Below are 22,771 nucleotides of genomic sequence, written 5' to 3' on the forward strand. Positions count from 1 at the left end.
GGTGAAGAATCCATGTGCTGCAGGTGGTGGCTGGCTGTGCCGGGCAGGAGGTGGCCAGGCACGGGGTGATGGCCAGTTCGGGAGGGCGTTTCACACCTGAGGGTGTTTCACACCTCGTGTTCCACTGTGGTCCAAGGGGCGGCAATGAGCTGCGCTTGCTGCAATGCCATTGAAAGTCTGTGCCGCAGAAATGAGTTTTTTTCTTTTCTGTATCTCTGCATCTTTCCTTCCTGTGGAGCAGAAGCCTCTTTGGTGCTGGACTCCCTCTGGATTACCTGTAATTTAACACTTCTTCCAGCTCTGTCTTTGAGAGAGGTTGTATTAATCACTTTGGTGAGCTGCTCTGTAAATTAAAAAGCTAAAACAAAGAGAGCTAAGCTTTTTTAGTTAGCTCTGAGTCCTCATCTCTATGTAGAAATGTTCACAGCCATTAGGAAGATGTTACCATTTATTTTCATGTTTCCCCTTGAAAATCCTGCAGGAAAATTGCCTCATATACAAAGTTGCTCTCAGATTTCACCCTGAGCTGCACATTCATCACCACATTTGCTCCTCAAGCTGCTGTAATGCTCTTCTCCATTTTCTCCATAATCTTTATTGCTTTAGGTGTTCAGAGAGTACTTTATTTTTCCAGTTAAAATGAAGGAAGATGCCAGGTCTGGAGGAAGAGCAGCCCAGGAGGGGCCTGTGCAAGTGTCAGCTCACCTTACGGGATGAGGGAATGCTGCTTGAATGCTTGTGGTGGAGCAGCAGGGGAGGGCAGAGGCAAAGTGTATTAAAATTCAAATGCAGAAGAAACCAGGGAGAACAAATCAAGTGGCGTGCCCTTTGGCTCCTCTCCGAGCTGAGCGCTGTGGAATTTCTCACTCTGTCTCTGGAGCGAAGCAGGCGAGCGATATCGACAGCCTCATCAATGCTCCTTGTCTGCACGGGCTGGAGTGGTGCTGGGGTTAATCTGCTTCCAGTTGGGCTGTCCTTGGCTGGAAACAGCATGCAGCAATGGCTTGTCTGAGGGAATAATAAACATTGTTTACTATTGGCACATTAGTGCCTTAAGGATCAAGATGTGTGTGCTCAGAAGGGCAATCCTGTGTCTGAAATATTAATGTGCTGCAAGAGCACATACTCTATTTAACAAAATAAATGCTGTGCTAGAAAGCAAGGAGCTGGAATGTTATGTTTCTACTCCCAGCTCCCTGTGTGAGATGCTGCAAGCATTTCCAGGATGGAGGAGTGGAAAGGATGTGCTTTAGCTGAAGATAAAGGCTGCACAGGGCTGTTGTGTGTCAGGTTCTGCTGATGTCAGTGATTATGGAAGGGAATGTGACATTTGCTGGCCATGATCTCTGTTGTATGTTCTGCCAGTGTTGCTGCTCACCTGCCATGTTGTCTTGCTTTGGCATGACATGTTTGGCAGTGACATGTAAATCCTTCAGAGGATGAAGGAGGAGGGGACACCCTACCCCTTGTTGCCATGTCCTTCCCCACCACTGCTGGAATCTGCTGTGGTGATTACAGGTTTTGGTGGCTGATCAAACATTACTGTTATCCTGCAGATCGTGCTGGTGTTGGACAGAAGAGCCTTGGCTTGAGGAGAAAAAGCTAAAGAGGACATATTTGTGTTGCAGAGATGACAAAGGTGCTGCTCTGTTCTTTTTTGTGTGCACATGCAGGCCTGCTGCGGATATTCCTTGGCAGTTTGTGTCGTGGTAACAGCCCCAGTTAAAATATGTTGAGGAAAACGTGGCCACCCATCGCGTATGAGGGAGATAGGTGGGTGCCAGGGTTTTTGGGCACAAGGCTCGTGCTTCCTCTCTGCACACAGGGCGGCAGCAGCTGCTGCGTGACGGTGGGCTCTGGCAGCCAGTGGAGATGGGATGGGACTTTACAAGGCTCTGTGTTACTGCTCTGTTGTCAACATTAATGGCTGAGCATTATTTTTAATGCACTCCCAGTGTCAAAATCTATTGCTAAACAGCAGCGACAGCAGAGCAAATGAAGCCCTGTGCACAGCTCCCTTCCCAGGTACCTCTGCACAGAGGCCTATTGCTGTCTAAAAATAGCTGAAGTTAAAAGGTCCTTCAGAGCAGCAGTAAAACACACTGGGAAAATGGGACCCCAGGGTTAGCAGCAGTGGAGAGGCATAAGGGATGTCACATTAAAGCTACATGGAATGAAAGCAAAGAAAGGTTGCACTGGCTCACCCTGGCCGGTGTCCCTGCAAGACAAGCTCCTGCAGCTCGTGCCCTTCCTTGCTGATCCTGCTGCACAGGAGGGCACCTCTTTGTTCCAGGTATTCACTCCCGCCTGTCTTCAATATTTAAACTCCCAAGCCGTGTTTGGACTGGGGCTCTGGGTGTTTGGAAGCAGTCTGCAGCTCTCGTGGTGTGTTGTGACAGAGCCGCCCCCGTGCGCTCGGGGCTGTCGGGCGCTCGCGAGTGACTGGCACTGACGCGCTGCCGCGGGGACTCGTTCTGCACGGTGGGGATGGAACGGGAACAGCAGCGCTGCTGCTGCTGCTCTGGGGCTGGTGCTGGGCAGCTTGTGTGCACGGCAGACTTGTGTTTGTGTTAACTCTCCTGTTGCCTGCTGGTGCTGGGATGGGGGGCTGTGCCAGCGGTGAAGTCCACCCACGCGTCGAACGTCAGCCCCCAAGAGCAGCGTGGCTCGAGACGAGGGACTGGAGCTGCAGGTGAGCAGCAAGAATTTCGCTTGCTGCGTGGAGCACATTTCAGAAGTTCCCAGCCTGCTCACTCTGTCCCTGCATCCCCTTTCCCTTGGCATGTTTACAGAATACTGGAATGGGTTGGGTTGGAAGGGACCTTTAAAGGTCTAGTCCAACCTCTGCCAAGAGCCTTCAGCTCAATCAGGTTGCTCAGGGAGGTACATTGCCTGGAAGAATCCCATAATAGCAACAGAGAAGTAAAGGCATGGTTGCATTAGTGTAGATGTAAGATCCACCTGCAGAAGGAATGTGAGAGGGCGATGTAAGGAGGGACTTGCAGTGGGTTTAGGGAGGAGCAGGTGCCCGTGGTGGCCCTGGGTGTGGGGGACAGGTCTGTGGGTGGCAGCACCGTGTGAGCCAGGTGCTGAGCCCAGCTGCTCCTGCCATGCTGCTCTGGCACCAGCCTCTAAGGAGAGTTATTTCCTCTCCACAGGGTACCCTGCAGTGTGTTGGACAAGAGATACTTTGACTACAGTCAAAACCAATATAGGAAGCAGTAAAGGTAAAGATCACAGCTGAAATGGTGATTCCTGAGACAGAAAATTCATGCTCAGGATCCCCACTTGGAGTCAGCTTGGCCATCCAGGAGGAATGATATATGGAATAAGCAGATATAAGGAAGTGGAGCTAGAGGTTGTTTGGCTGAATAGATCCTCAGTAGTTGCCTTAATGTGTAAACAAATCAATGTCCAAACCAGTAATGTGCCTCCCTTTGCTTTGGAGCAGCCAGTTTGATGGGGGTGCAAATTCAGCTGAGCACTTGGGAATTGCAGACACATTTCTGTGTGCCCAGGAAGGCAAAAGCACGAGTAGACACTTTTTAAAAAATTAACTCATGGAGGAAAAGGGGAAGTTGATAGAAATGACCATAAATTATAAATGAGGCTTTTCAAAAATTACAAAGGGAGAAAAAGGACATTGGCATCCAGCAGTGTCTGGAATAACAGCCGGGGAGTTCAGCTCTGCAGCGAACCACAGGGATCTTGACAATGTTTGTTGTGTGGGTAGTAGAGGCAGAAAAGGGAAGGCATTTGCTGAAAATACTTCTCCTGTCTATTTAAAAAACGCAGAGGATGTTGTTATATCATAGAGGAAGAAATAGATTGGTTCCATTCCAGTAGAAACTTGGAAGGTTGTTAGGCAGCGATTACAAATTCCAGAATGATGTAGTTTAGGTCAGCAGGTCCAGTAATTCACAAGTGGGTGCTTGGAGTGTGCTGGCCACATGCTGTGCACTGTCACTGCTGACCCTGTGGGCGTGGGAAAGAGGAGGAAGTTTCCAGGAGGAAGCAAGCACAGGGCCAGGCATGGCAGTGCCGGGGGTCCCGAGCGGGCAGCCGGAGCCGTCCGGCTTGGCACAGCTCCTGGGCACAGCATGCTCGGGAAAGGGGCTGCAGCACCATGGAACTGGCTTTCTGTACAAGATTTGGACAACTGGGCCAGCCAAAATAACTTCCTCTCTTTTGATGAGATTACAAGTAGGGCCAATACAGATAATAAAATTGGTATAATCATGTGACTGCGTGTTGCGTGGCAATTTAATTAAGAAACTGCCAGCACAAAAAAAAAAATCAACACAGTGTATGCTAAAAGGATTAAAACCCAACAAATGGCCTTCTGAAAAATAATTTAATGCAACCTAAGAGAAGCTGCAGCCGTTTGGGCTGCCACAGTTCCTTCCTTCATCTTGCACTGTGTCTCTGCTGGTGTTTGGTGCAGCGTGTGCTCCCCAGGGTGGGGGTCCCTGGCCTTTGGCTAGAGAAGAGGTCACAGAGAAAGAGGAGCAGGAGAGGAAAGCTAAACTGCCCAAAACCATAAAGCTGCCAGCACAGGAGAGAGCAAGGATTGATGAAGGGATATATGGGGAATAGGGAAATGAGATTATATGCTAGCACAGCCTGAGGGAAGCTGCAGAGATAGTTGATTTGAACCTGATGACAGGAGACAGGAAGAGTGCCCTCACAAGTGAAGTGTTTTAGACTGCTGGATCAGCTTGAATCGTGGTGTAAAGTGGGAGCAGTTCCAGGGCCATGGTGGGTGCTGAGCTCCTGCAGCTGGTGAGGGGACTCCTCTCCAGACCCCTGGGCAAAGGCAGAAGGGAAGAGCTGTGTGTGGCTGTGTAGCCTGGCGACCCCCGGGCTATAATGCCTCAGCTGGCAGCTTCTGGCCTGTGAAGGGAGATGGGTGAATCCTCCCCAGAGCCGCTGGTCCATCCACAGAGAAGGGATGAGAAGCCCCTCCATCAAATGGGGAACGGGGCTGCGCGTCCCAAACCGGCCGCGGCTCCCAGCAGCTGCTGCTCCTGCAGGGACCTCGCTGCCTGCTCCAGGCACAGTGTGCTGCAAAACCCAATTTATGCAAAATCAAATTGCATTTCATAGCACAATTTAGCTCTGCTCTGCCCTTTTATGTTTTAGTGTTGAATTGCCAGAACTTTGCTGTCTCTGCCATGATCTTTTGTACTAGGGTAGATTTGATAGAGATAGAAATAATCCATTTATTTACTTTTATTGATGAGCCTTAACAGTAGCAAATGAGCTTGCAATGCAGAACTCTGCAGCAGCTGTATGAAAACAGACTCTGAGCTCCCTGCATAGTCAGGGCTGGTTTTCAAGCCTGCAGTATTAAACCAGACTTAGTGCCTTTAAAAGGTACTGTTCCCACCAGAGACAGGGAAATGAAAATGCCTTTGGTGTAACACTTTGTACAGCTATAAAAGGAGTATTCACGGGCACAGAAACACCCTTATTGCACCCAAAATGAGGTTGTGGTGGCTGTTGGAGGTGCCTCCACAAGGCAGCGTGCTCATTCTGCACTGTGGATTTACAGATGTGGCAAGGTTTTGTCTTTCCTAAAGCTTGTGCATGTGGTGAGATGGGTCGAAATGGGAGCTGGAGGTGCCCTAATCCCAGTTTATCCCAGTTTTCTGGCTCCTGTTTGTGGTTCTTCCTTTGGCCCCCCCCATGTGTCTGGCACTTACCCTCCTTGTGCCTTGAAGCTGCAGGTTTTCAGCAGGGAGAGGATAACCCACAGTGCTGTTTGCAAGCAGCACACTCAGAATAATCACTGTGCTCCTGCCGTGCTCCTGCTGGGGTGTTGGGATGATAAATACACATGTAAATGTAGAAAATGCCAGAGATAAAATGGATGACAAATGGGCTGTGCTTCCTCTGCTCTGCAGAGGGAAGGAGATGCTCACCACATACACGCGGAGGCCAGGGATGATTTTAAGCTCCACTTTTATGATCATAAGATAATAAGGTTGCATAAGGAGCTGTGTAGTTTTAAATTATGCTAAACATAAGTCATTTCTCTACCTTGGCTTTCACAAATCCAAACAAATGCGCCAAGAAAGGTGAGAGGTGTTTTACAGAAGGCTGAAGCTTTGCTGCCTTTTAACGCCGACATCTGGGCACCATTTATGGTCCAGCTGAGTGCCATGGAGCAGAATCATAAAAATGATTCCTCCTGACATCTTTGCAGCTTACACACACCCAGCAACCCCTCCCAAATTTTTTGCCCTCTAAACTGAGCAGGCTGTGGCTGTGTGTGTGTGTGGGCATCGTGACGTGCTGGGTGAAGTCAACCGAGGGAAGAGCCTCGTGACTATGGGGAGGATGACTCGAGGGAGGCTGACTGCTCTGCGGGATGTCAGTGCTCAGGCAAGAGATTCAGCTGAGAAACTCTGGCCACATTGCCTTCTCAGTGTGTTTGACTGGCCCTGTGTGGTGCAAGCACACAGCATCACTTCAGGCAGGAAGTTGGGACTGCAGCCAAGCACCAGCAGTGGCGTTGCACCTCTGTCCTGTGCATTTCAAACAACTATTTTGTCATTTTCTAATTACGCAGTCGCTGTCTGGGTTGCTCATCTGATAACTGGAGCTTTGGGGTTTCCTGCACTTCACTCTGACCATGGAAGGTCACATTTGCTAAATGCAGCAGGAAGACAAGCTGGGGACAGATATTTGACATTATTTATCTTGACTAATTTGCTCTGTGGAAAAAAATATTGCATAGTCACATTTCTGCATGCGAATACAAATATAGCTCCTTGCAAATTTAGCTCCAAGTTTATACCACAGGAAAAAGAATGTTCCAGAACATGCTAATGGTAATTTAATATTTTTAAATTGCAGCTCTGTGATCTGAAATGATAACATTACGGTGCTGTTGTTCTCTGGGGCAGTTGGAAAGGGTGATTCAAAGGAAACATTTACATGGTAACAGCTCCCCTTGTGTCTCCTACCCATATGCTGGGTGCAGTTATTTTGTGGCTGCCGGCTTTTCCCCCCTGCATCTGGTGGAAGACAAGACCTGATGTAAGTCAGGATTTTGAAGGTTTATGTCTGTGCTCCTGCTGTAGAAGCTTTAAAATCTTCCTTTAAGTCTTGCCAGTCCCAAGGATTTGCTTTGGCTTCTGCTGCTGGGGTCACCAGGGGATCTCCTGTCTCTTCTGACCCGCCCCTGCCCGTGAGCTCCAGCTGTGACAAAGGCAGGGTGAAACCTGCTTGTGTCTCCCTCATGGGAGATTTTTTGCCCCTCTAATGTTTTATCATTCTAGAAGCGTAGGAGCTGTGGATTTGGTCTGTGTGTGTGCCTCTGACACGTCAGGATGCTGTTGTGTCTCTGGCTGAAGCTCAGTAACCCCCATCTTTCAATCTGCCCCCCATGGAAATGCTCTAGTAACAAATGCTCTCCTTCCCTCGCTGTCTGGTCCCTGCTGTGTCTTGGAGGGCCTACAGGCAGCAGGACTTGGAGAGGGGCCAGGCTGGACCATTTCTTCTGCTAATGGCAGGTTTCTTCCCACAGCTCATTTCAGCTGGGTGCAGAGCTCTGTGAAAATTCTGAGAAGTGCAAATGCTCCTCACCTGGATCCCTCCCCCTTTTCTCCTCCAGCGGTGGATATGTGTGTCAAGGGGACGTGAAATCTGACTATGGTTTGGTGTAGTGAGCACAGCAACAGAGCCTCTTGCTCCTTGTAACTTCAGTTCTTTTCTTTTTGCATTCCAGAGTCGCAAGCATGCCAGCAAAGTCCGCCTCTACTACATGCTTCACCCCATCGACGGAGGCTGCCCGGCCAAAAAGCTCCGCTCAGAAAATGTGGGTATAGCCCCAGTCCCTGTTTGCTTTGTGCATCACTGACTCTGGGCTACAACATTCTCTCCCTTGCAGCCACAGATGATCAGGTGCCCAGAGGTAACATTTAGATTAGCTGAAATGCAAAGTAACTGGAAATAAGTTTCGATAAACTACACAAAAATTATTATGCGCATCAGCAACAGTAATTGCGTTTTTAGTTATTTGAATGTTCTTTCATAGGAAAAAATATGCTGATAGCAAATACTCAGGGCTTGTTCCATTTCTTCCAGACCCAGGCTGAGTCTGCTGGTGAGCAGCTGGGGCAGGTGACAGGGACAATGCCTGCGGGAGGCTCGTGCCTCCAGGCGTGGGGGGACGGCCACTCTGGGGTGCTGCTGGCAGTGGAGCAGCACTGGGGTCACCTCCAGACCCCTTCACCCCACTTCCAGCACGTGACACCACTGTCAGGGTGAGGGTCACTGGGCAGGTGGGAGGACTCACACCTGGACGGTGTCTGGTGGCAGTGGTGGCTGTGGAGGTGTGTAGGTACACCTGGTGCCAGGTGCAGAGCTGCTGTAGGTACACCTGTGGGTTCACCTGCCGTGCAGTGCCACGCCCTCCTGCTAGCAGGACACCAGGGGATGCCAGCAGTGCCACTGCAGTGTCACGGCTGAAAACCCCTGCAGGGAGCAAGAGCAGTGTCACCTCCCCAGGGCTCTGGGGACTCCTTGTCCTGGGAGTTGATGTGCTTTTTCCAAAGGCTCCTCGCTCACGTTTGCTCTCAGTCTGCCGGTTTAAAGATTGGCCATTGGCTTCCTCAGCTGTGTTCTAATAAACAAACGAGGGTGAGGAATTGGACCAGCTCACAGCCATTTGTCAGGCAATAGACAGAAGGAGGCTGAATTTTTAAGAGATGGCTTCATGGGGAATTATTCATTTGGCTCCTTCCCACGTTCTAGGGTACGTGAGAGGTTCCCAGCACACAGCATCCAAACCAGTTCAGTGTGACTGGGGCTGGGTGCTATTGATATTCTGTGTGATATCTTGTAATTAAAGGGAGAAGCACTCAAGTTTTGCCCAAGGAATTTGAAAGTAGTAATCTTTCTGATCTGATGTAGTAATTGAAACACTAGTGAACTTTCCTGTTGCACACAAGCCAGTTGCAGATGCAATCTGCCCTTCCACAGCAGGACCTTGCAGTGATTTTATTGAGTTACTAATGACAGAGTGGTGCAATGGACAGGTGCATACAGATGGGGAACAGGGTCCCCTGAGGGGTTTGATGATGTCTAACAAAGGAGCCACATACTGCATGGGCACCTCAGATGGGATGTGGAGGACAGAGAAACAATCAGACCTCAAATAAGTCAAAGTTGAACTATTTCCCACTGCTTTTGTGAAAGGCAATGTGGAGAAGGAATGTAATTCTGTGTTTGCTGATGCTTTTGCCAAGGGCAGCCCTAGTGGGGGTGGATTAACGCGTCCTCATGTTCTAGGTGAATGCTAGGCTAGGCCAGACCTAAATGCTAAAATTATTTGTGTTGTAAAAATATAGCAGGGAAAATCTGCCAACATTTATAGCTCAGAGTAGGCCTGTTGCTGATCAGATATTACAGAAGCCTTTGCATTTAGAGAGAACAGAACTATTCAGGACGTCTCTAATGCTGCACAATGAGCTCATGTGCTCGTGCAGTGCCCAATCCTAGCAGTGTCACTCAGGCCATGGCACAGCGACTTTAATGAGTATTAGAAACAATCAGTGAGAACCAATTAAATTTGTGTAGAAGTAGCTGCAGCTAAAAGGGGAATATTAGCCTTTTTTTCATCAAAACTGTTACATGGCTGAATGCCATTGGGTTTGTGTTCTGCTGACCACAGAACTAACACCTTGTTCTTCTGGTGTCCTTCAGGAGGGAGAGGTGGCTGCAGCTGTGGATACTCAGTGCAGTGGGATTGGAAACAGCATTTGCTTCCTGACCTTTCTGTGAGGCGAGGACTATACAAGTAGTCTTCCCATGGATAACTCAGCTGTTGTGCTCTTCATTATTGGTTTGATTTGGTGTGGAGGAAGGGAAAACCCTCATATCTTGACCTTTCATGAACTGGTACTTGCTTTTTGCTGGTACCATGACAAAAACAGGCTCCAGAACGGAAATGGCCTGAATTTCCTATGGAGCAGCACAGAAAGCAGCTCTTTAACAGCAGCACCTTCATGCACCGAAAATTAATTCAAATATTAAAAGTTACTTAGCTGCACTTTAATGTTGCGGTTTATGCTGCTGTGTTCTAGGGTTTGCATAATCTTTTCTTCTTAGTAAAACTTGGGAAATGAAGACAGCAGATTTGTATCTGTGGAATAAAAATCCTTACTTTTCCTGTGGATTGCTTACAGATCATCCAGCAAAGGACTGCAAGTGCCTGGCCTGTGTGAAGATTATGCAGCCTGTTAACAGGCAGCCAAATAACTGAAGTTAATTCTGTTGGATATACGAGAGTGAAGTTTCTAATATTACAAAAAGAAGCCCTATAAACGAGGCTGGCTCGGTAGAGCTGCGGAGCGGGGGAAGAGTGGGGATGTCAGTGTTGGGAGATGGCTGCTGCAGCTCCAGTGATGTGTTCTGTTGTGCTTCAGTTTGTATGAAGGCAGTGGCTTCTGTGCTGCCTTCACCTTGTAGTGAAGGTTTTCAAGGGGGGATCGGGTGGAGAAAGCTGCAGAAACGAAATGTAGAAGGATTCCTTGGCAGCAGGGGTTGAGGAGCTGGGGTGGATTTAGAGCCGCTCGGCGGAGCTGTCAGTGCCTGTTCACTTTTCAGCCCCGGGAGTGGGCTGTGGTGCACGAGGGATGGGTGGGTGCACACGGGTGCAGAGCATCCCCAGGGTGCAGCCACCTGCCCCCTGTGGCCCAGCTGGGGCATCCTGGGGGAGCAGCCGTGCGACTGCAGCACCTGCACAAGCCTGTCAGCGTGTCAAACGCACCCGGATCGGCTTCCCCCAGCCTCTTTGGTTTCAGGTAAAACAGCCCCTGACAAATGAGAAGGCATAATTACCCTTCAGGGCTGGATCAGCCTGGAGCACCTCTGCCTCTGTGCAGGGGTTGGGTTGGTGGAGGAGGGAAGGAAGGGAGGTGATGCTGCTAAGGGATGATCCAGACCTGGGTAAATGCTTAACAGCACAGCCCAAATACATCGTGTGTATTTATACTTGGTGTATAAAACTGGCTGTTGGGGAGCAGAGATCTGCCATGCATGTGCACAGGGGCTCGCAGGCCCACCAGGGGATTGGGGACACCCCTCTCCTGCTGGTGGCTGAGGTCCTACCCACACATCGAGGTACTTGCCCAGGTGAGCTGCACAGTGAACTGTGGGTCAGTGTAAATGGGACCCTGAGCTCTGCATGAGGTACTGGAGGACTCTTTGAGGGGGTTTGAATTTTTTGTTTTTAATTGCAGTCTAGCTGAGGAAGTAGGTTGAAATGGGAAAAAATGTCACCGAAGAGCAGCCCTGGCAGAGGAAGAGACCCTGGTGCATTAACACCGAAGTGTATCAGCTTTTCAAACGAGCTCTGTTGGAAGCTCTTTATATGTTGCCACTGATGATCAATAGATACTGGAAATTTTCTGCTCTGCTCTTAACTTTCAAGTGATTTCCCTTTGAAGGCATAAAATATCTTGAGAGAAAGCTATTTAAAAGAAGTGCAAATTACACTCAGAACAGTACTAATCACCTCTTGAGATTCCTCCCTAAGGTTTGATTTACAGTTATCAACAACAAAAAAAGTGATGAAAACCGGTCATTTTTCTAAAATTGGGTTTTTTTGGGGGGGGAAAATGACCTTCAGTGGTGGGTCAGGTGTCCACTCTGTGCTGGGTTCACCCAAGGCTGCTGTTGGGTCCTGCTGGAGGGACCTGTGTGATTTCAGACAGTTCATTTATTTCTCCCACCTGCAGAGTGGGTTGTGTCCTCCCCAGTTGTGTCCCCCCAGATGTTTCGGGGTCTTTTGAAAAAGTGCATCAGGAGGAAGCACCGGTGTGGGGTGGCAGGGAAAGCTCTGGGTCTGTGTGACTCCCTCAGGCAGAGAGGAGGAGTAGAGGCTGAGGGAAGGGAGGCTCGGGGTGTGCCAGGAGCTCCACAGGGCTGGGCTGAACTCCCAGTGCAGACCAGAGTGGAGTGCTGGTGTCGCCAGGCTGGACACGGCTGGCACGAGGCAGGAGCAAGGCTGGGAGAGATGAGGAAGGGAAACCCCTTGGCATAACAGCCTAGATTGTTATTCCTCCCTCCTGTTCTTCTCCTCTCTCTCTGTGACTGTGCTTATACCTCTCTGTTTTGTCTGTGTTTTTGTCTCCACCCAGGGCAGTGATGGTGACTCAGTGGATAAGAACAAATGCTGCACACTATGTAACATGTCCTTTACCTCAGCAGTGGTGGCAGAATCGCATTACCAAGGGAAAATCCACGCCAAAAGGTTAAAACTGTTGCTAGGGGAGCAACCAGCACTGAAGGCCACAGGTAGGAGCCAGGGCAGAGGGGGGCTGGTGCAGAGGGGTGTGGGCTCACAGGGCTTGGCCAAGGGGCTGGCTCAGGCAGAAAACGGGAACAACATGGAAAGCTGAGCGTGGAGGCTGGCACAAGCAGCTATTCATTTGTGTTGCTGTCATAACAACCTTCACAAACTCCTGATGCTCATTACTCTCTGCTTTGTTTGTGTAGATTAGGGGTTTATCAGCTGGGGCTGGCCCTGGTGCCAGAGCCCTATCTCTGGTTCCACAATTCCAAAGTGTTTTCTCAGTGGAGGACAATGTGTCCACTGGGTGCAGATAGCCAAGCCTGGCTTTAATTATCAGCAGTTTAATTATCAGCTCGGCTAATATGTTTAATAAACCTTTGGTGTTACTGTACAGTACAGTGCATCATCTGCTCTTACCACAGAGGGAAAGCCAGGCTTTAAAAACCCTTGGATTGATTGTCTCTTGATTTTTGCCCAGATGGGTTCTGTGCTTTCCTCCACAGTGATTCTAGTAATGCAGCCTATTAACTTTCACATTTAAAAAGTCAAATGTTGAAATTGGACAATTTAACCATCTTATTGTTTGCTTAACCATAAAGTCGCTGAAAACCACTAATAATCTGTGAAAAAAAAAAAAATCCTCTGTGGTTGTGGAAGCAGAAAATGCTTGAACAAAGCACTCCCCTTTCTCCAGGAAGGATTGCTGGGCTGAGGTCCTGCAGACAGATGTGACCCAGAATTGCTGCCAGTGGCACTTCCTTCAGCACAAAATTCAAATGGAGCTGTGTGTACTGGACCCTGCCTAGCATGTAAATCCTAGATGTGATGAGATAACGGGGGTTGGCACTCTGTGTGTGTGGTTTTGTTGCCTTTTTAACTTCACAGACTGTAGATGCTGATATGTATGATTTGAGTATGATTTGTCCTTTGCCGGGATGGGCTTGGGAGCTGTTGGCCCCTTTGCCTGAAGGAAGGTGGGGATTGTGTTAGGTGGTGGTTTGCTCGTTTAACTGGCCATGCTGGGGCACCAGTGTGTCCTGTGGAGGCGAAGGCACTGCACCCCTGGGCCAGCCAGGAGGAAGGCTGTCACTGAGCTGCCAGGGTCATTCACACCTCGCTCCTGTGGGCTCCTCGGGCTGTTCCCTGCAGCTGGCACACACCTCCAAGGGCACAGAGCAGCAGGGACTCAGGCTTGGTGTTTATTTGTGCAGGGCTTGCTTGAGCCCCATCCTCCTGTGCAGCCTGCCAGCAGCTCCTCCCCTGGCACCAAAGGACCTGCCACAAGCCCTGGTGCTCCCGGTGAGGTCCAGGGGAGCTGATGTTCACAGGAGTGCTGGAACAGTGCCTGGACTGACTCCTGTGTTACGCTGACAACTTGGATTCACCCTTCAGCCCCAGGGCCTGGCCAAGGCAGGGCTTGCTAAGAGCTGCAGCCTTGCACTGTGGTTCTTGTTTCACTTTTTCATCATCTGGATCAGCCTCAGAAGGCTCTGAGTGAGCCATGCTGCGTGCTCTGGAGTAATGGGCTCTTCAGCCATCCTAATCACTAGGAAGGAGCAACTCAAGGACTCATCAGCTCTTACAGGCACTTGATCTGGAAGATGAAGCTGAGCTCAGGAATACATTAATAAGCACCTCCTTGCTCTCCAGGAGTTCTCAGAAACACACCCTTTGGACACAGCATTTTTCTGGGCTTCCTACAGTCACCCAGCAGTTTTCACTGGATTTTTGTCCCAATCCTCTGTGGCTGGCACTAAGGGAGCATTAAGTCTCTCAGAGAGAGCTTCAGAGACTCCACTGCTCATGAGTCCTGAGAGCCAACCAAGCACAGCCCTGAGCATGCTGGATGCTCCTGGGGAGGAGATTCTGCTGCTTGGTATTCTGGGGTTTCTGTCTCATCAGTCCCAAAGAAAATCACATCTATTCTTAGAGCCCTTACGGAGATCTGTGTTCTCCTTCACAGTTACCATCCAGATGGAACACAGATGTCCCGTTCTCTGCCGGTGCTTTCAGGAGAAGAAGTGGCCCAACAGTCGGGTTTCTCATAAAAACCATGTCTCATCATGACAGCGAAACACTTGTGATCTTTCCTGTTGCTCTGCTGTACAAGGCTGTAGCCCTCAGAGCCTTCATGTCAGCACTATTGCAGATGAATTCCTCTCATCATTTCCGACATCCTCTGTCAGCTTGCATCCCATCATCACCACGAGTTACAAACCAAAGGATTGTGGGGGAAATAGCTGCTGTCTTCATCAATCCAAGTGCAAGGACCTGCAGGCATCATTCCAGAAAAGTGGCAATGGACCTGGCTTTGGGCCATCAAAAGGGACTGAGTAAATGGCTTTTTGGTTTGGGTGCTAGGATCTGTCCAGCAGTGGCTGCAGTCTTAGTCCTAGATTTTTGGAATTTCTTCTGGAACAAAACGAGTTTCCCAGTGCCTCCTTGTTGTGGCTCACTTACTTTCTTGTCCTCATGCTGAGTTTCTGGAGTGTGCCAATGGAAGAAGTTGGGTGCTGTTTAAATCCAGCTTGGAATAAAAAGCTTTGGATGTGAGAAAGAAGTCAAACATTAGTTCATTGCCGGAGTGCTAAAGTGTTTCTAACTTTGTATTTTGCCTCTTGCAGCAAAGTAAGACTTTCTCACTTCCCTCCCACAGCGAAAGGGAACGTAAGGCAGACTGTCATGAGCTATTTAGCATTTTGAAATACTTGAAATAGTCAAACTCGCAGCTTTTATGTTTGTGTTTTAGATGGAGAAACATTTTTAACTTTTGACGTTTCGTGAGTGTTTATTATTAATTTTCATGTCGCTGCTCAGGGAATGATGGCATTTTCTGTTCTGTAGCAGTTATGTAGTGCATATCAAAATGATAAATACACATTTGTGGAGAAGTCAACTTTCATCGATTTCTCTTTGGGAGAATTTGGTAGACTTGGGATGCTTGCATTAATTGCCAGGCTGGGCTCAGCACACCTTAGGACTGGTGGGGGTTGTCAGTGGGACCTGAGGAATGTGACTTTAAAGAAAATATCTTGTACTGTGAGTTCTAAGAGGAAAACCTTGCCTGTGGCAGCCCCCATGTGATGCAGGCAGGGGATCTCTGCTGTGGAGCTGTAGCCCATGGTCCCATGGGAACCAGGTGTGGATGTGGGCTGGGAGCAGGGCTGGGGTGGGCATGGGTGCCATCCCCTGCAGCAGGAGTGCCAGTCCCCCTGGCACCTCCCTCCTGCATGGCATTTGGGGGAGCACAAGCCCCCAGCCTCAGGGAGAAGGGCTCAGAGGCGCAGCCAGGGGCTGAGAGCAGAGCTGCTTCTGTCAGGTTTCCTTAGGGAGCAGGAGATGTAACTCCTGTGGACATCACCAGCTCCCTGAGCTTCAGCTTGCCTGGTCCCCCTCCGGCAGCAGCGTGCACAGAAACAAGGAGAACGCTGGCCAAAAGATTGGATAGATTTAACTTTATAGCCTGGGGCTTGTGGAACAGCAAGTCAGATCTGTCACAGAGCTCCTGGGCTGCCGGAATTGCTGGTTGTTTATGATGCTCCAAACTTCTCTGCAGCTCAGTCCGGCTCCCTGGACTCAGCCCTGTCCAGGGGTGCTGCAGAGGGCTGGGTCCCCCTGGCCTCACCAGGGCTGTTCCAAGTCCGTGTGGCATCACTGGGCTCTGGGCATGGACCCCTTCCTGCAGGGAGGCTCCCTGGGGAGTGCAGGAACACGTTTGCAAGAAGCAAGCTGTGCTTGCTTTTCATGAGTCAAGCACGTGCAAAGTCTGTGTAATCCCAGTTTGAGCAGGAAATACTGCAGTTCCATAATTTTCTTCCTAATGACTGTGCTGGGCGCTGGCTTTGCTCTTTGCTCACACTGGCAGTTCTGCTGCATGCACCTTGGAGGGGCTGGGCTGTGTCTCTCCTGCTGGAACCATAGAAAAGACTTTTTTTTAGGAGCAAAATCCAGCTAGACCCTGCCTGGCCCTGCCTGGAGCAGCTCTTCAGAGGCAGCGTCATCACTGCTGGAACTCTGATACCTTGGCAGTCATCATCAAAAACAATAGAAGGTTATAAGCCCCTGGAAATTGATAAGGTTGTAAGTAATGTTATATGTAAGATAGAATTTCCTAGAAGGGTGTCCCTTACTGAGCAGGTCAGCAGAAGATTTATAGCAATATTAACTTTCTCAAGCCAAGGAGTCAATCACAGTGAGCTCCAGGCATAATTATATGTCTAAATATATCCCTGTGTTGCTGTTCCTGGTGTCAGATGCTGAGGTGGGTTTGGCATTTGCTGCCCTGTGGGCTCACCAGGGCTCAGCTGGATCATCTCCTGATCAAAGACAGCCACCACACACCTCCAAATGTGCCTATTCCAGTACCATGGAGAGAGCAGGTTGTTAATTATTTAAAGAGCAGACATTTCATCTGGAAAAGAAAGGAAAAGGAAAGCCACATAAAAGGGAATTTTTGAATGAAGTGTGATAATTAAGTGCTAGTCATTGTATATTTTTGTATCCCAGTGTTACCTAAACTTTATTTTACTTCAGACTCTTTTTTCCATGGGTTTGTGACTTGTATTGTACGAAGTTGGGAAACTCTGTTGAGCAAAGTGCATTCCATTATATAAAGACTAATCACTCACTTTTCTTTGGGGTTATATAGGGGTCATATTTGTGTTCCTGGATGGGCTTTTGATGAATCTGAAGGAAAACAGAATTAAATTAAGGTCATGTGTTGCTGGTACCTGACAATTCACAATGTGAGATCTTTGAAGGATGGGACTGACTACTGAGTATTTTTTTTCATTTGTGACAGTTTGCAATGACTATGGCTTTCCCGTTCTTTCTGAGACCAAATAAATTGAAAAATAAGAATCCTGAGATAATGATAAATATGTCTCTCCATCCTGAGAAGGAGATGGCTCTTCATGGTGTATTTATTCTCCACTGACGATTTTTCCTGGGAGTAGCAATTCAAGCAGGATAAGTTTAGCAAATTTAGTCAGAACAGTGATAAGACGTGTAATTGCACTGAGAGCATCCTCCTTCCCAGTTAGTGAAACGCAGGAAGCTGAGGAGCAGTCCTGGGCTGTCCTTTCATGATGCTTTCTTTAATGAGAAATGGTAGCTTTCCAAGCAGCGCCATCCGAAATATCCACCGGGACCCTGTAGCTGCAGCTAATTATTCCCCGTGCCTGCTGTGGGATCTGCCTCGGGGTGTGGCGTTCCTCGGGCAGCGCGAGCCCAGCAGAGCTGACGTGTGGCCCTTGCCTTTTGCAGAAGCTGCCCTGGGCCCGCTGAAGCCGGCGCGCACGGACGGCGCCCCGGCGGTGCCGGCGCCGCCGCAGCGCAGGGACTCGGACAGGTACTGCCAGCTCTGCACGGCCTGGTTCAACAACCCCATGATGGCACAGCAGCACTACGACGGCAAGAAGCACAAGAAGAACGCGGCCAGGGCCGACCTCCTGGAGCAGCTGGGGAAGACCCTGGACCTGGGGGAGCTGCGAGGTGAGGCCCGCACGCGGCCGGCGGGGACCTGCTCCCCGCGGGCTCCCGCCACACTCGCTCACTGCAGTCCCCAGTGGTGCGGGGAGCCCGAGGTGCTGCTACTGCTTCATGAGGCTCCCAGTTCTGGACAAAAATCCCCTGCTCCGGAATGCCAGCCTGCAGCTCTAGCAGCAAAGTTCCAGAGTTGTTTTCTAGGTATCTCTTTTGCCTCCTCCTAAAATAGTCCTTCCCTTTAGTGCACACACCTGTGGCCTGTCCCTGGGAGAGGAGAGCACGTTACAGCTCAGCCCCATGCACGAGTGCAGACAGGATGTTGCTGGAGGCAGAGCACTCCCTACATCTCCCCGATGGAGAGCAGGACAACTGTCTCCCATGATTTAATTAGTGTTTGTAAAATGCTGTGATGGCCCTGGGTCAGCAGCAGCAACAGGAGCTGAGCATTTGCCACAGGGATGTTAAAGACAAGTTTTTTGTGTTCCTGCTGAAGGGAGAGCAGCCTTTCTTCACCTGTCTGTCAGTCCATCCGTGGTGGCCCCACAGGGAGGGGCTCTGGCACATGTGGGGTCCCTGTGGGGACTGTGCCTGGGCTTGCACCCCTCTGGGAGCCATCCTCAGGCAGAGCAGAGCCACAGCCAGGCCAGTGGTCTCGGCAGCTGGACCCCCCAGCATCCCCAGGCCCTCCTGAGCTTGTGATGGAGAGGTGCACTTTGATTCAGTCCAGGGCTGAATCGTGACAATACCTGCTTGCTCTGGGGTGTGGGCATGGCAGAGGCACGAGCCTTTTGTCTGGGTTACAGTCCTGTGTGCACACAGGCACCTGACTCAGCTGAGAAGAAGGACAAGTTTGATTCAGAGCTATGTGCAAGAGCTTTGGTTTGCCAGTGAGGCTTTGCAATAACATTTTGATACACCTGGGTCTTCTTCCTTGCTAAATGAAATAATTTTTCTTTAGCCACTAATGACTGTACAGTATACAGTGTATTTCTTGGTCTCCCATAAACCCTGTAATGGTTATCTTGATCCTCCTGTGCTACCTAGTGTGACTCATGGTGCCATCAATGATTCATGTTGGCTGAGTCACTGCCCGCTGCTGGAAATATGTTGGAATAAAACCTGGGACAATAACATGGACGTGCTCAGTACTTTGGGCTGTGCCAAGCTCAGGAGTGGCTGAGGATGCCATTAACTGTAAATAAATCAATTGGGAAGTGTTTTATTAATTTAGCTCCTGGGGGAGTTGAAATTGGAGGCCTTCACAGCCTCATCAGCTGCTGGTTTTTACCTTCATGGTGGTGCTGTGCATGGTTGGGGTTTGCACTGGATCCAGTGTGGTCCTGCCAGTGTCTGTAGATGACAGGAGAGGGGAGAGCAGAGCTGTGTCCAGGCTGTGTGTGTGCCTGGTACAGGGAACAGGGGTGGTCTCTGGCTGGGCACTGTTCCAGGGGTTCAGCCTGCAGTGCCCTGTGCTGCACAGCATGGCCCAGGGAGCCAGGGAGGGAGCCCTGAGCCTGTTTTTCTAACTAGGGCGTGAGCATCTGTCCATGTGTGTCCATCTAGAGATGCTCTCCCGGATGCATTTAGCTGCAAGATTAGAGCAGATCTTGACAGGAGCTGAAAGCAGTCTGTGCAGTGGCCAGCACACAATGATATCCAGCTTGTGCCCGAGCAGACAGCCTCACCTTGCCAGGTAACACCATGTCTGCCTGCAGGTAACAGTGGCAGCAGGACATGGCTGTGCTGGGGACAACATCCCCACCCTCTCCCTGCTCCACACTGCCTTTGCTGCCTCAGTTTTCCCTGGATTGCAAAGTCATCTCCTTCCTCTGCATCCCCGGTGGCTTCTCCCATCACAGCTTAAATATTAATTCTATTTTGACTAGTGTGGGAGATGAACATTTGATGCATTGTGTGAGCCTGAAACAGGCAGTGTCAGTTGAAGTACAACATTTCAGCAGCCTTTGATGTTTTGATAATGGCTGTAATAAAATATTTATTGATAAATATGAATGTATATTTGGAGAAATAAGAATAGAGATATATTTTTGGACAATTGATATTTATAGGAAACAAAAACATTGATTCTTCTCACCAAGTGCTCATCCTGCAATTTTGAGGTCTTATTTTCTTCTCAGAAATAAGAATGAGGAGAGGAAAAAAAACAAAGGAGAAATGAGTTTCTGCAGTCTGTGTTGCGTTAAAGCTGCAGCACAGGGCCCACAGATCCCTTTTCCTTGGCTGGATGGAGTGCAGGGTCCAGCCCACTCTCAGAGCAGCTCTGTGAGGCTTTCCAGCCGTGGCACAGAGCTGCTTTGGGACCCACCCTGCTGCGTGGCTGACCTGGAATCCCTGCTGCTTCTGCTGGGCAGGGAAGCATGGGAGCATACCCTGAAAGAGGAAGAAATTGGGAGTTTTCTTCCTGCACAGCTGCCTCCCCTGGCTGCCCCTGCACCCTGGCACAGATCACAGGAAGACAGAACCTGGTGGGTGCCAAGCCCCAAATTCCAGGCTCTGCTCTGTTCAGCAGCACGGAGTGGCCCTGGCTCAGCTGGAGGCAGCCATGTGGCTCCATCTGGGAGCTCTCGCCCTCCCAGCCTGTCCCAGGCACAGGGAGGAGGAATGTCAAGTTTCCTCCATCGAGTCACCTCTCACGAGTTGTAGCTCATGTCTGGTGTGCCCCATGGCCAGCTCTCCCCTTCCCTCTCCCAGGCAGGTGGGCTCTGCAGTGGCAGGTGGTTTGTAAGGGGCTCTGCCTGGTGCTGGGGCCAGCCAAACCCTGCAACAGGTGCTCTGAATCCCTAAAATAAAGTACAGCAGCCTCTGCAGTGCACATGGACGAGGGCACAGAGATGATGTCACTTGGAGCCTTTGTGTTCTCAGGTAAATTGGTGGTGCTGCAGATGCACCAGTGTCAAGCAACGAGCTGTGTTTCCTTTTTCATCTCAGCTCATAATTTCTTTGTGTGCCTTATAAATACTTCTCATTCTGTGCTGTCACTTGTGGTTAGTAAGAAGCAGTTTAACAAGAACTCCCCTGGAATGGGTTTTAATTCATTTTATGCAGGATGACATTAATAACTTGACTTGTTAATATTTTATTTAATGGGGATAGGAGGACATTCAATTTTACATGAATGCATGTCACGCTGCAGGGGAGGCAATGCTGATGTGTCTCGAGGATGCAGAAGGGGATGTGAATACAGCCAGAGCCCAGCAGCTGCCAGTATGGACTGCTCAGGCTGGGACCACCTTATGGCCTGGAGGGCTGAGCTCAGCCCCAGAGCACTGGCTGGGGAGTTCTATGAAACCAGTTTCAGCCAAGTAGCAGCTTTGATGAGCTCCATGAGGTCAAATTGTGGTAATTTTTATATTGTGGAAGTGATTATTGCCTGTGGTCTCATCCTGCTGTTCATTTGAGGCTAGTTTCCTCTCTCCATGTCCATCCCAGTCCATGGAATCTGCCCAGTCTGGGGCTGCATGTTCCAGCCTGTGGGAAGAGCTGCATCAGGGAACAGCACTGAGTTCCCTGCACAGAACACAGGGAGGGGGAGCAGGGTTCCCCCTGGTTCATCACTGTGAGTAGCCTTGACATGCTGAGGGAGAAAATCATCATCCCCAGTTAGGAGCTGCTTTGGTGAAGGCGTTTCCACCTACACCAGTAATTAAGATTCACTGAGGCTGCTCTTAACGTGCTGCTAAATTGGCTGAGCGGCAGAACCTTATTACCTTAAATTAAAGTATTACCTGTTTCCTAGTTCCCCAGTCCCACTCTGCCATGTGGAGATCCTGGTGGGGCCCAGGTTCTCAGTCTGCTGCAGGGTGCTGACACACCACGCCAGCCATGCACCGCCCGTCCCGTTCCTTCACCTGCATTCTGGTAGATTCATCAGGCTTCTAATGCCTGCTGGGTGAATAAAGGAAGCAGCAGCTGCCAGCAGTGGACAAAGGGCGTGACTGTAGAATCATCACTGCTTCATCAAGAATAAATTCTGTGAGGAGAAAATCCAAGTGCACATTTGCAAATTGATTTTTGTTCTGTGCCACGTCGTGACACAGAAATACAGAAACTACTTAAATACCTCTGCAGTTCCTGGCTTGTTGTTTTCAAGCACTCATCTGAACGATTTTGGAATATTATTTAAAGATGATTTTCATGCTGTGCCAAATTCCTGGGTGAGAGATATTATGAAGTGTTTGAGAAAAGTGGGGCTGTTGGTGTAGCTGGTGTCTAGAGTGCAAAACAAGACAAGGGATTTTTTGAGAGCCAAAAAGGCAGGTCCAGCTGGGGAGGACTCAGTGTGTTTATTACCTGTGCAGTTAATTATGGTGAGCATGGACCAATCAAATTTGAGAATGCCACACGTTATTTGTTCTAAATTAGTTGTTTTAACAATTTTTGCAAAAAAAAAAAAAAATACTGTAGAAAGCCAGAAGAGACAATTACAAGGAACATTAGAACTGTTCCTAAGGAGCACAGCAATCCCTGCTAGGAATCCCGTGGCTGCAGTGTTTTTAAGCAGAGCCCTTAGTTCTGCTGTGGACAGTCTGTACTGCAGCCAAGAGAGAGCCCAGCAGGTGAGAGAGCTCCTGCTTTGGCTTTGGGTGGCTGCCTGGTGCCCCTGCAGTCTGCCAGCCTTGACCTTCAGCCAGGGGCTGCCAAGTGGGGCTGTGGGAGACCAGCATCTGTGCTTGGCTGGCTCACTTTGGTGGATAAATCAGAGTGGATCCCTCTGGGGAAAAGAGAGCTCCTAAGTGATCTGGCTGCTGAATGTACTAACAGGGAATTGCTCTGAATTATGATCACTACCAAAAACCAGAGGGATAAATGGTGCCTGGAGTGCTTGTTAGTGTGAGCAGTGATGATCCCCTGAGGAGGGCACAGGAGAGATTCACCACGCTGTCAGGAGGGATGAGCCTTTGAACCTGGCTTTCTTCTGCTCAGTTCTAAAAATATTCCTTTAGGTTTCTCTAATGC

The 22,771-nt window shown here is 49.6% G+C and overlaps 1 protein-coding gene across 1 annotated transcript in view; it reads left to right on the top strand.

Moving 5' to 3' along the window:
- ZMAT4 (zinc finger matrin-type 4) overlaps window positions 1-22,771 on the top strand; it is a 46,716-nt gene that overhangs the window by 18,153 nt on the left and 5,792 nt on the right. Inside the window, exons 3-5 of the mRNA XM_053966621.1 lie at window positions 7,736-7,825; window positions 12,153-12,309; window positions 17,573-17,800. Of these exons, the coding sequence (XP_053822596.1) occupies window positions 7,736-7,825; window positions 12,153-12,309; window positions 17,573-17,800 (475 nt within the window). The remainder of the gene's footprint in view (window positions 1-7,735; window positions 7,826-12,152; window positions 12,310-17,572; window positions 17,801-22,771) is intronic.

The sequence above is a fragment of the Vidua chalybeata genome, chromosome 28 (assembly GCF_026979565.1).
Source record: "Vidua chalybeata isolate OUT-0048 chromosome 28, bVidCha1 merged haplotype, whole genome shotgun sequence".
NCBI lineage: Eukaryota > Metazoa > Chordata > Aves > Passeriformes > Viduidae > Vidua > Vidua chalybeata.